The 14,256-nt window shown below is 37.4% G+C and overlaps 1 protein-coding gene across 1 annotated transcript in view; it reads right to left on the reverse strand.

Moving 5' to 3' along the window:
* The window catches only part of PRSS56 (serine protease 56), a 2,212,799-nt gene that overhangs the window by 627,525 nt on the left and 1,571,018 nt on the right, over nucleotides 1–14,256 (reverse strand). Inside the window, exon 11 of the mRNA XM_044070672.1 lies at nucleotides 11,933–12,035. Coding sequence (XP_043926607.1) covers nucleotides 11,933–12,035 — 103 coding nt within the window. The remainder of the gene's footprint in view (nucleotides 1–11,932; nucleotides 12,036–14,256) is intronic.

The following is a 14,256-nucleotide window of genomic DNA, read 5'->3' on the forward strand; positions in this document are numbered from 1 at the left end:
ATATACTACATTGTGAAGAATGTTACTCAGTGATGATGAGGAACTGATAACCCAAAGAAGCCAGGTAACATCTGCAGAGGCAATATATTATTTAGGGAATTTTTAACCCAAGTATAATTAATACAAACCCAAGTATGTAAAAGAGGTGAATGCAGAAAAAACAAGATGTGATCATGATTCTAAGGCCTGAAAAGTTGAATTTGTTAAAATGTCTTTTTAATGTCCTGTTGAACAAAAGCACAGACAGCTCACTCTCTTCTGGCAACCAGAAGTAAACCCTCCCTCCAGCCAATGTAGAACCCTAAAACTAAACTAGTGACTGTATAATGACATCCAGAGTATCTTTATGAAGAAAAAGGGAATAAAAAATAGTAAGAAAGCAATAATTTCAAGCCAGGTCCAAACTATGACTTTGGAGGTCTCAGTTGTGAACACAAATAATGCAGCAGGTCTAAATGAAGCTGAATCCCTGGTGTCTCTAGCAGTTATTTTATACAAGATAAGATACATGAAGAATACGCTACAAATGTATATTGAAAAAACTTTCAGGAGCTACATTCCACCATTAATGCCCAGTCAGACACCCTACAGTAGTTAGGAGAAGAGGGAGCACAGCTGAGAGCCCACATGGACGTCTTGAAAGCAAGACATGGTTATATGAAGGCAAGACTCATAGAATTCAAAGACAGGGCCTGTAGAAAGAATATTATGTTGGTTGGAGTTCCCATACAGTTTGAGGGGTGGAACTGTCCTGAGTTTGAACAAGAATTAATTTCTAAGTGGACTGGATTCCATGTATTTTAATTGAGAGGGCCCATCGTTCACCCTGGAAACCATGACAGGACGATTCATGGAGACCTCGATATAGTACAGTAAAATATGAGACAGTTACAGTATTTTTATATGTTTTTACTTGCTAACTCTATTACTAACTCTTAGATGTTCATTATTATTAGTACTGTTAGTACATTTTTGTATAACAATTTGTGTGTGTATAAAATTTTTTTCTTCTTCTCAGAATGTATCTCACTCTGTGGAGCTTTTCTCCCCGGGCCTCTACTGAAAATGGAAATTCATCCAGCTAGACTAGCCCGGTCAACAAATGTAAAATAAATGTAAAATAAATAAAATAAAATAAAAATACACTTAAGGAAAAATACTCACATTGCTTTGGAAACCTGGTAACAAACTTTACTGAGCAAGAAGGAGAATTTTTGAAGCAGGACTATTATTTCCTACTGAAAGACAGAGAACTAGTTTTGTACCAGTTATGAAGATGTGCAGATAATTAAACATCAGGTGCAAACTTTTATATTCTGTTTCACTAAAAATAATATCTCCAGGCATGGTGAAAATGTTTCAGACCCAGCAGAAGCAAGAAAAGAGTTATTAAAATAATCATCAAACCAAACGTCTAATCAGACGGAGTTAGCAGCGGATGCCCAGGAGGAAAATACATCAGGAAACTGGCAAGACAGAGATACCAGCACCATACTAGAGGAAGAGATATTTTCCCTTCTTTAAATGTCAATCTATCTTAAGAGCTAGGGCAGTTTCTTTAGCTGATTGTACCACAACAAGAGGACTAGCTACTTAAACTGGGTGGATGTCAGTGGTAAAAAGCTTGTTTTTAAGAGCACTTTATGTGACTTTGCATTTAGTATTGAATGGGTGACATTATGGCCAGTCGGGTTACCTGCCAAGGAAAATGTCACAAATTGTATTAATTTCTATAGTGTTTAAAACTGATTTACTAAATAGCAAAACTAATCATGAGGTAGAGCTGAGAAAGCTTATGACACTATGTTTTTCTCATAGTTCAAGATGTGGAGACATGCTGGGGTCTTTGACAGATAGAAGCTTACACTTCCTCCTTGGAAGCTCTGTAAATATTATACACTGTTTATATAGCTGTTATTTGGTCACTTTGTATAGTTTACATTTGTTAGAGTAGGTATGAACATTTATAGACTACAGAACACTTTTAAGTGCTTTTTTGTGATTGTTGACTGAGATGGATAGCGGATTTATTGATGAGATTAGAGTTCAAGCCTTTGAGAGAGGGATAACCATAACGTTTAATGGCAGCTCAGATAGATGACTTGAGCTTGCCTCTCCTTTCTTGGAATGTAAATGGGCTGAGGACCTCAATTAAAAGGGAAAGAATTTTTACTTTGATTAAGAAATATAATCCTGAGGTGTTGGCTTTACAGGAAACACATCTAGATGAAGCAAATCATTTGAAACTCAGAGGTAAGCTTATGTGTTAGGTGAACAAGTAGCCTACCCTGGAGGGTGATGAAGCGGAGTTGTTCTCCTACTGTCTAAAAGATTTAACTTTGTTATTGAATCACAGATTATTGGTAGGATGGGTAGGTTTGTAGCCATTACAGGCCACAGAGATGCAGAGCTGCTTACTTTGGTTTCATTGTATTTACCACCAGGAATAAGAGCAGGTGAGATGAAAACAATTTTGTCTGCCATTATGTTTTTTGCAGAAGCTGGCATACTGATCATGGAGACTGGAATATAGTATGCTCATCGACCGAGGCAGCACATGATCCCAGAGAAAAATGTTTAAGAGCTGAAGTGAAAGACTTAAAAAGATACTTTAAACAAATGGATTTAGTAGATACCTGGCGATACTGTAACCCTGGATCCATTGACACAGGGTTTGCTTATACCTTTCAGGATGATACCAACAATGGTCAACGATAGATAAGATTGTTATTATTAAGGAGAAACATTTGCTGAAATCATTGTATGTATCATGCTTTAATGCATTTAAATGTGGCTAGGCAGTGGAGATTCTCCACATATATGTTAGATAATATTAGCTTTAGGTGGGAGCTAGTTGCCACATGAGAGGTTCCTTGCAGGAATGCCAACTGATGATCTCGCAGGCATGGGACAGATTTAAGGAGCAGGTTAAATACTTTTTTTTTTTCAAAAATATTTTAGGGATAAGAAAATGGAGGAAAATCTTAAATATAAAAGAGTGTTGCAAGAATTAAGATGGCTACAACAATCACCAATCCCCTTTAACAAGAGAAAAAAAGAGACAAAGTTAATGACTTGAGAAGATAGATACAAGGGAAAAAGACCAAAACTGACATTTAAGAAGTATTAAATAATTTCCACTTTGCCAATAACAATAAAGCTTTGCATTCTTTGGCACTGAGGCTTAGACAGCAGAGAGTGGAATGTATGATTAATAATATGAGAGACAATGTGTTTATAATATATTGTATAGATATGCAGCCACTTGCAGAACATCAAACTGAGAGGAGAGCATTGGTATAAAGAGGCCAGCCCAAAATAGTAACTATCCTCAGTAAAATGCTACAGTGAAAATGGTCAGCGATGAAACAGAAGCAGCCAAGGGTTTGCAAGTCGTAATGACAACAACTTAATGGAGCAGATCAGGCTAGAACTACACAGGACCAGACAGACTACTTCCAGAAATGGCAATAATAAATGAATGGACAACAGTGACACCCACCTAGCTGATTTAGCATCTTTCTTTAACATCAGAGATGATCCTGCTTTGCAAAAGGAAGGATGCAGTGTATCTACTCCACAGCTGTGGCTATTAGCTTATTTGATGAGAAATGAGGAATACATTTCATGTTGAAGAATGCATGCTGGAATAACTGCATAAATGTCATGGTATAAAGGATTTTAGAAGTCAGCATGCAACAACAAATAAATATCAGTCAACCCTGGAGGGTTGAGACAGAACTTGACCAAGAATCTTATGTGACATATTCACCCTAAATGACAAGGGCACTTCCTAGGTACGGAGCACTGTTGAAGCTTCACTTAAGTATACAAAATCACTAACATTATAGTTACACAAAAAGTTAAAAAAGGATTAGCTGATAAAGTGCTAGTCAAGGAGAACAGTTCACTTCAGAAGAGTTTGAATTCCTAGCAGCTACATAACCTTTTGAAAATTGTAAACATATGTGAATAACTCATATCATCAACAGGAAAATGTCACAGCTAACGTAAAAATTATGATTAGTTGTTGTTGTGTCTTTCGGCTTTTCCCAGTTAGGGGTCGCCACAGTGGAACTCCGGTCCGCTAATGATTGGCAGTAGATTTTTACGTGCCGAGTTGCCAGCCCTGATGGACAACCTTCAACGAAGGTACGCCCATTCACGCACGTCTCCAGACAGAAGACGCTTTAGCTGAGAATCAAAAGGGACAACATCTTACTGTCAGGCTACAGTGCTACCGCAGCACCACCATGATTAGTAATGAATTCTAATGGAGTCCATAGGCAATTAAAAGCCACCTGCCAAAACTCTACAGGCAGAATTATATAACTATCCACCTGGTTGAAGAAGTTCTGGGAAATCTGTATACTGAGAAATATGACAGTACATTTAACACCATCATTTCTGAAAACTAATGCAAAAAAGGCACTAGCACAATCAAGTAGGCCTAAGGTACAAATACATTGCACAGTGATTAAAACTTTGCAATAATTTAAGGATCCAGCTTTGAGTTTTATTGATGACATCCACCGATTCGTTAATGATAACCATAAAACTACAGGCTGTATAAAATGATTTTTAAGATTTAGGGAATCAGAAATAATGAAATCATTTTAAGTTGCAATAGACCTAAATGCATATGGAATAATAATATGGAATCCTTAAAAGAAAAAAACATTATTACTAAAATGGGAAGATTTCAAAGGAAATATATCAAGGACATATGTCAATCTTTAATTATTATAAAATATTAAAATATCTCAACTTGTGCAATGTCTTCTACAGACCTTCTTCAGGTATACAAAGCATTTATAGACAACTTCTTAAGAATACTTGGGGTTATTAAAGTGTGGTAGGGCAGCATCAGACAACCTGTGTGGGAGATTATACAGGAATGAGGGATATACAAATTGGTTTTCTGTGACAGTGGCTGAAGAATGGAGCAGACTACCAAATTATATTAAAACAAGTTCAAGCTAATTTTTATGAACAAATTGAACAGTTGTGGTGATGGGTCCTTTTGTATATTGGCAGGCTATAAGGGCATTTTTCCCTGTGCCTGAATATTTGTATGCATGTATGTATTAGGAAGATGAAGATACAGTGAAGATGAAAGTAGCAAACAGAAGCAGCAGTATCTGTGGCAAAGTAGCAGTGGTGCAGTATCCATGTACAAATCTATGGTTAAGGTGTTAAATTCAAGTTTACTGTAGTACCCAAGATACTGACTCAGCAAGCACTTATACAATAAACTCTATTTGAGCTTAGACAAATACATTGCCTGACAGTTCCAACCAGATCTAAACAGAATGGGAAGTTTAAAAGTAAAGCAGCTTAGCTGTCCATTTGTATAAATAAGAAATACAACAAAAGAAAAAAAGTTTCTTAAATTATATATTAAAACAAAAAACCCTCAAATCAGGGTTAATACAAAAGACTATCAAAAGAAATAATAAACGCCATCAAAAAATAAGGCATCCCATAAAGTTAGACTAGCATTAGAAGCTAAACATTTACAAGTCCTACTTTGGCTGCAATAGAAAACTAAAGAACAACACCCAGCTTTGCTTAGAATGTATCTAAAATAGCACTACCTACTCAGATCAAGTAAATGTCAATATGCTAGCAAACAAATTTGCTGCATATTTCAACCCCAAAACAAAGCCCCACATATCCCAAATATCTCAACTGTCCACCATCATAACCAAAGGACACTTGTTTTAGGTGCTTTCCAAAATGAAAAAGAAATCATAGGTGGGATCTGATAATATACCGATTTGTCTAATAAACAGTACAAAACACACCCCCTGTTGACCCGCACCTACAACTCTTCAACTTGACATTAGCCACTGGTTTTCTACTTAAAGTATGGTGCACAGCTGTTGTGATGCCATTTGACAAAGGTGGACCCACCACTGGCCCCAGAATCTACAGACCCATTAGCCTGACTAGTCTCACCTGTAATGTCATGTAAAGTATCATGACTGACCTAATTAACTATGATCTCAAAAGCCTTATAAGGCTTAACCCCCAACAGTTCAGCTTTATTAAATGTATTTCCTATCTAATGAATCTGGTCAACTTCTCTGACAGAGTAACTCAAGCTGTGGACAGTAATCATGCTATCCATACAACTTGCTTCAACCTGGCTAACACCATACCACAGACTGACATTATAAACAAGTTGAATGAGCTCCAAACTGACCCATGCATGGTTAGATAGATAGCAAATTGGTTGAGGAATAGACCCCATGTAGTGAAAGTGGCAGGTGCATCCTCAGCAAACATGAATGTGCCTTTGGTGTTCTTCAGCATTCTGCACTGGTACCTCTTATTTGGCATATGCGTCACAGATTTCCACTTTACAAACAGGGATCTCTGGCTAAACAGGTTTGTGGACAGCTGAAACTTAGTATCATTTTCAAGTCGCCTCTGCTACGCAAACACTCCAAATTCATACATCAACAACTGCATGTCAAAAAATGGGTTAAAACTAAATAATAAAAAGTACAATATCACTGTATTTGGTAAACAATCATTTCATCCATCTAACAATATAAACAGTATCCTACTTCAAAATAAAAGTGAGGTGATAAACCTTAAAACATGAGTAAATAATTACCTTGTCCATCACGTTGCAACAGTGGTTAGGAAATTTTTATACCTTCCACATCCGATTGCAAAAGGAATTCCATCTAAATCTAGGGAAGTTCTTTTCCTGTTATTTTTTTCAGATTGATTAGACATCCTATTGAATACAACGCCCTTTTTGGGATTTATCTTACTAGGTATACTAAGCAAGTGGAAAGACCCCAGCGGTTCCTAACTAAAAAGATTATGTGGTTAAAATACAAGAGCTACCACAAGAGGCTGAAAGCACTGTCCTGTTATTCAGTGTCCTACAGATTTCTTAGGGGCAATCTGTGCCTAGCCTTTTAGGTCATTAGTAGTCCATCAGTCCTATGCCTCTTACATGTCCAGAAATCAAATAATCCAACTAACATTAAAACCAGGGACCTAAACCTATTTCAGTAAATAAATAAAACACTTTGAAGAGAAATATTCATCACACAGTGCTTATCCATTCCCTGAAACAAACTTCCACACCCAATTAGGTAATGAAATGCACATTCTTCCTTCAAAAAGGAGTGAGATAATAGGATGAGTATCCACAAATGTGTAGTGAATAACATCAAAGATGCACAAAGGGAAAACTGGACAGATCTGAAAAAAAATGAAACACACCTTGTAAAAGATGAAGAACCATTTTACCATTGTCAATAAAGAGCTAAACTAGCTCACAACTAAGTCTACTATGGGGACCCAAAGGACAGCACAGCCCTATAAGCAGCACTGCACACAACACACCCGTAAAAATGAATGACCACACAGCCTAGAGTACCACAGGCCTCCTTCTTTGGACATATCCAGGTATCACAAGAGCATGAAGGGTTAAGAAAGGCTGCCTGTTTCAAAGAACACTATCTGTCAAGTACAACTCCCCAGTTGTGGACAGAAGAAGAAACTGTGGAAAGATCTTTAGGACACTACTGTATCTCAATAGCTATGTTACAAGCCTTGATCAATGACAGATAGTTTTTACTGAGTGCTGCATATTCTTGCATGAACAACAAGTATAGTATAAATGTACTAAATATTAAAGGTATATGTTTCAGCTTTTTGATTATGGTTTAAAATATAAGCAAAGACTCTACTGATTTGACTCTGCTTATTACTAAAAATATCTAAAAGCAACTTTACTGACTAAATGGTCCCACCTTCCTAGATAAATACTGACAGGATCAGATAAAACTAACAGTTTGTAAATTGCTTTTGCAGACGGTTACTACCTACCCTACACCCCCAACATAGCATGTCTTTCCCCATAGCCCAGTCCCAGTCCTAATGTTGAGGATGTGTCATTTTGTGGAAAAGAGAAAAACTGCTATTACAATTTGTCTCAGTAGATGTGATCTTGGGGATGAATAGTTAGATATTTAGAGACTGGTACTTTGGAGGAGAAACCTCTACCTTATAAACACATGCAAAAAAAATATACAGTGTTGATAAATATATATGTATATATATATATATATATATATATATATATATATATATATATATATATATGGATTTACTTCACTTCGTCGAAATCCCATATAATCGAATCTCACTTTACCGACACTCAAAATATCGAACTCACGCTTCATTGAAGCAGCAAAACTAAGGAGATCTTTCCAGGGTAAGTAACCACTTACCCAAAAAGAAACAAAACCCAAACCACACCATCCCTAACCCACCCAAGTGGCCCCCCCCACCCCCCTAACTAAATATACCAACTCTGAGATTGTACTACAGTTGGGAAAAGGGCAAGGTTCACTGTCTTGCACAACAGGTTACATACCCTGGGAAGATCTCCATAGTTCCACTGCTTCAATGAAGTGGAAGTTCGATATTTTAAGTGTGACAAAGTGAGATTCGATAATATGCTATATCAACTAAGTCAGATACACATATAATTTGTTCACTATTTTAACCAACTTATTTGGAATGATGATGATTTTGGGTATGCTTTTCAAAGGATAAAATGGTATGTGAAAATATGATATATATAGATATACTCCTTTTAGTAGCTGTGGTAATGGCATCAAAGTGGTCTGTTGAGGAAACATAGTATGTGGATATTTTTCCATGTAGGTGGGGTCTTGTCCTTCATGAAGTCAACACATGTCCCCTTGATTTCATGGCCCCCAAGTAGGAGGGATAGAGTATACAGAAAAAAACTACAATAAGCAGCATTTGTTATCCTACATGTGATGTGGTCCTGTTCCATCTAACACCAAAGTTGTTTCCCTATTTCCTTTCCAGCTCAAAAAGAAGCACCCACCAGGAAGTAGCACCAGGGATAGGTATCCATCTCCCACTGGACTTGTCTTGCAGTCCCCTTCCTGCTCTACCAAAGTGAACTTAACTGGGGAGTCAGTACTGCAAGTACTGGAAACTGAGAGACATCTAGGAGTTGCTGGTCAAACTTCAGAAATAGAGAAAAAAGCATTTCTTTGTTTTTCCTTTTCCCAGGCTTTTCAGTGTAATTCAGTAGTCCACACTATACAAACTTTGTAGAGCTGGGACAATCAGGAATACTGCCCTACATCTGAAAGCAAAGACTTGGAGAATGCATATGACAAGGCTTCAAGAAAGCTGATTTGGGAAGTCCTGAAGTGGTTCAAAGTCCCAGGTTATGTACACGGACCAAATGACAGAAGTGCAAACAGTGTTCAGACTCACAGAGGGGTTCCCAGTGAGAGTGGGTGTGGGTGGGCATCAGGGTTTAGCTGTGAGCCCACTTTGTTCATACTGGTTATGGACTACATTAACAAACAGGTAGGAGGGGGACAAGTCAACAAAGTTGCTGCATGCAGACAATGGAGCATTACATGCAGACTCTGAGCAAGAGCTTCAGCAAATGCTAGTGAAATGGAATGAAAAACTGAAGGCACACAGAATGAAACCAACTACAGATAAGACAGTTGTAATGGCATCAAATGGGGGAAATCAGAAGAAGCTGATAATGGAGATAGAAGGGGAAAATAGTGGAACAGGTTAACAACTTCAAGTACCTGGGAGAGGAGGTTGAGGAGAAGGGAAGCATGAATGAAGAGGTCAAAACTACAGTAGGAGAGGCTGCAATCAACTGATACTGAATTTCTGGGGTGATTTGTGACGGAAGAATGCCAAAGAAGCTAAAAGTAAGGTGTACAAAACAGTGGCTCAACCAGTATGGTAAATAAAACCTGGGCTGTGAATCAAATGAGGAAGCTAGAAGTGACGGAGACAAAGTACTTGAGAAGGGTGGTAGGATGCAAACTGTGGGACAGCAGAAATGAGGACATCAGAACAGGAACACAGCTAGCTCAAACTGCAGAAAACATCAAAGAGTGCAGATTACAAGGGTTTGAGCACACGTGCAGGAAACAGAAGACAATCTGTTGAAGATGATTTGGGACAGACAGGAGGAAGGCAAGAGGAAATGATGACATCCAGCAAAGTGATGGGTGGATTGTTTGAAAAAAGACTTGTGATAATCAGGTATGACTGTCGAAGAAGGTAGGACAGTAGCACTGAATCAAGGCAGATGGTGACAGTTGACATGACACCGTGACCTCATGTAGAAAAAATGTGAAAAAAAGATGATCTGAAAGAACAATGTTCCAAAAATAACCAAGGCAGTGTGTACAGTAACACAAAATAAAAACTGGAACAAACTCCAAACAATGCCATAAAACAATTAAATATTTAAAACCACTGCTAAGCCAGACGACAAGCCTTAAAACAACTCTTCAGCATTAATGTAACTTTATTTCACACTTTCTTTAATAGCAATCGATATTTTCTGAAATTAATTACACAAAAGATATATGAGCTTAAATGCTTGAAATAAAATCATGTTAACCAATCACAATAAAATACAATTAAAAAACATATCCAATGTTAATTGTCACTCTATTTAACCCTTTAGCATATAAACTCCTTTAGTTAACCTACGGTCCTTCAGAAAACATTTAATATTTATGATGTCATTTAAACCTGGTGGTTTGTCTGCCCCTAATCTTCCTTGCCATATTTCTGTTGATGAAAGCATGAAATAAAGTTACATTAACACTAAAGAGTTGTTTTAAGACTTGTCTTCTGGCTTAACAGTGTGTAGAGTACTATAAATCTTGCACATGCAGTAGCCATCTGTGGTGAAAATGTGTCAGCAAAGGGCAAGTCTCACCTCTATGGAAGAACCTGAGGATCATTAGGTGAAAAAAATAATTAAAAAATCTAATTAATGAAATGTGAACATGAAACGGAGCAATGAGGATTTGTTTCCTTTGAAGGTAAAACTCAGTAATTAAGCAGTAGTCAGTGTGCAGATTTAAAAATGGGGTACTGATAAGGTGGAGGGAGTCTGCCCATATCACTGATAGCCTTAAATTGAATAGTGGCCTGGGATACAAGCTTGCTCCAGGAATATCTCAGTAAGAATTTGTTCATCTCTTCGGTGCAGGAGTGGACAACTCCATTGCACTATATCACTAGTAGAAAATGGAGTAACTGCAGACAAACTGCTCTAGTTAATGAGGGAACAGCTCTTGGATAAATACATTGACCTAGCAGTTCCAACAAATAATAGCCAGCTGACTACTGTAGGTTCAATACTCCCCTTTGGTGATAATACAGCTGTAGTCATACATTGTGATGATCTCTCAGCCACTCCTACTTTTGATACTTATCCTTAAGGGAACCAATAAGCAATGTGCACTGTAGGACAATGAGTTCCATTGCCTATGGTACGATCTGTAAGCTAAGAGGAAAACAGACTGTCTGAAAGTTAGCAGCAAATGTGACTCCACACCTCAGGCTCACCCTCCTCTTCTGACTGCCCTTGTTTAAGCCCTATCAAGTCTTCTTCCTGCTGCATCTTTTAGACAAATGAAATCTATGCAAAATAGTATTTGCTATAATTTCACTAAAAAGTAACGTTTTGCAAGCTTAACTGTTTATAATCCATAATGTCCTAGTAGTAGTAAGCTAGAACTATAAATGAAATACTTTCATATTTCTCTTGTCTAGGAAAAATGACAGTTATGTAAAACAAATGTTGGAAATTGCCATCACAGTTATTATTTAATTATTGTAATTTTAGTTATAACTCTGTCATGTGATTACTTTTTTTCTTGTACATTTTGGAGCTTTTCTCTTCCGGCCTCCACTGAAAAAGGGCTGCTGCTCAGTCGGACTAACCCGGTCAACAAAATGTCAACTAAATAAATAAATGAATAATGTCATGGCAAAAAAGTATGCAATTCCCATGGCCTAAGAGCAGTTCTCAGCAGAAGGTTTCTGTGTTACCAGCTGTACTGAATGTTGATGCTCTACTTACCTCATGTTGGAATTTTCCATGCTTGCAGCTGTCGTACTTGAGCTAACTGTGGTGACTTGTTTTGAAGGCTGTATTTGCTCTCTTTCAGGGGCAGGCAGCTGTTCTTTAAAAATAATTACAGAGTTAGTGAGCTGAATTAATTATAAATAACTGGGAGATGTATCAGATCATCATATCAGGAATATCTAAGACTGAAATAAACATCATTTTTGAATTATTGCATGGCAAAGTGATTTAACAGCCACTGAAACCATCAAACTTCAATCAACCATGAAATGCTGCAGAATTCTAGCTATAGCCTTCCTTGCTCTGCCATATGGAAACACCTTTTTGTTATTGCCTTTTCTATAATGGCTGAGCAGAAACAGACAATAATAGTTAACTGCTGTTGCTGTTACAAAGCCTCCCAACTGAATGTACTTTGTTTACTGGGGTAGACCCATAGGTGCCAGAAGCTGTTGAAGACTGGGGGGGTGGAGGGTGAGAGGGGCACTTAGTGATCTAAATAGAGCAATTTATTTATAACTATTTACTACCACAACATAGGTGTAGCCCTAGTGAGAATAACTGTGATCATACCATAGATAATTTGAGGGGACCCTTGTAAGGGATGCAGTATTTATGAACTGCCTCTATTCATTAGTGGCATGAGTGGCAATCCTGGAGTACATTTTCTATTACCCATCCTTAGATCCAAGTTGCATTTGAATATGGATGGATGAGATTTATTTTATTTGTGTGGATAGTCTGTTATGGAACAGCGGTAGCCTCTGTGATATATATCCATCTCTCCAAAACATTCAGTTTAGATACCTGAACTAAGTATTTCTGATACCATTTGACTTGCTAACGTTCAGTAGGTCCATCTGTATTAGGTTGGAGGATGCCTTGTATGCCAGACATGTCACCTCTAAACACTCTGTAGGATACTGAGTATAGTGATAAAACTTTGAGGTGGTCCATGCAAGACCTATTGTTTAGGACTTGTACCCTTAATAAGGTATCTCTGAAGATATTCCAATTGTTGCATGGGGCTGGACAGATACATGCCAAACTGGGCATTATACAAAATTATTGACCTAATGAGAGCTTTGTAAAGGGGGACAATAACATCTCTAGATCTAATCACAATTAATTTGTTTATAAGCTGTGCGATATAGAAAGACTTTCTTATGACTCTGAGAACATGTTGGTCAAGAGTTAGGTCACTGTACACACAAGTTCCCAAATGCAAACAACTGGGTCAGTTCTCAAGGGGCATTGTCAATTTGGCAGTTCCCTAGAGTAGATGACTTCCCAAATGATAATGTATTTCTTGGAGTTTAGTTTCAATTCATGATTCTGGCACCAGTTATTGTTTGGGACAAACCTTCCTGAATGATGTTTAAGTCATTTAGGGATTCAATAACTGCGCCTAGCTTGCAGTCATCTCAAACTTAGCTGGCCAAAGCCCTTTGGTATTTCTTTTTACTTTTGAGATGTATATGCCAAACAGAAAAAGTCTCAGCACCGAACCCTGGGGGACTCAATTAGTGACTGGTCTCTTCTCCTATTTTGATTTCCTGCATCCTGTGAGCAAGTTGGCAATCCAGCAAGTGATGCAAGTGTTTGCTCCTACATTATTCATCTTTTGTACTATACCTGAGTAGGGGGTTGTGGCAAAAGGCTTGGCCAGGTCAAGGTAATGTGGTGTGAACTGTTTTACCTTCATCCATTGCTTTGTTAACAAGAGTAAAGCTTAAAATTTGTCCATGATTTAGAGCCTTTCACACTTTCCTCTGGGCTGTTTACAAACATATTTTTAGGGTCATGCATACATGTATGCATTCTTTGATTCACCTTCCTAAATGTATTATATTATATTCCTTGTATAATACAGCAAAAGTTGCTAGAATGTTTTTTAAATTTGTAGTTTTGAACAGTCTTCTATTAAGCATTAAAACAAATGTATGAACCAATAATGACAAATCTACCCATTTCAGAAAATTTCAATCATTAAAGGCCACTCAAACTACTATCATTACAATCCACCAATATCAGTAAATATGCAAAATCTCTGCAGAAGTAAGTCATCTAAATAATTCCACATTAAAGGGATTTGTAACTAATGAAGAGGTTGCTGCTAGGAAAAAAACTTTATATTTCATTGTTTCATCTACAAATAATGTGGCTGTTGCCCTTGAAGAATAATTTGCCTATGTTACATTAAAAAATGATAAGCTATTAATATTGCAGTAAGGAATGGATGCCAAACTGATAACAAGTTCATAGTTACTAGTTAATTCCTCCAAAGGAGGACATTCACAGAACTGCAGCATCCACTC

The sequence above is a fragment of the Protopterus annectens genome, chromosome 4.part1, assembly GCF_019279795.1.
Source record: "Protopterus annectens isolate FY-2018-M chromosome 4.part1, PAN1.0, whole genome shotgun sequence".
Taxonomy (NCBI): domain Eukaryota; kingdom Metazoa; phylum Chordata; order Ceratodontiformes; family Protopteridae; genus Protopterus; species Protopterus annectens.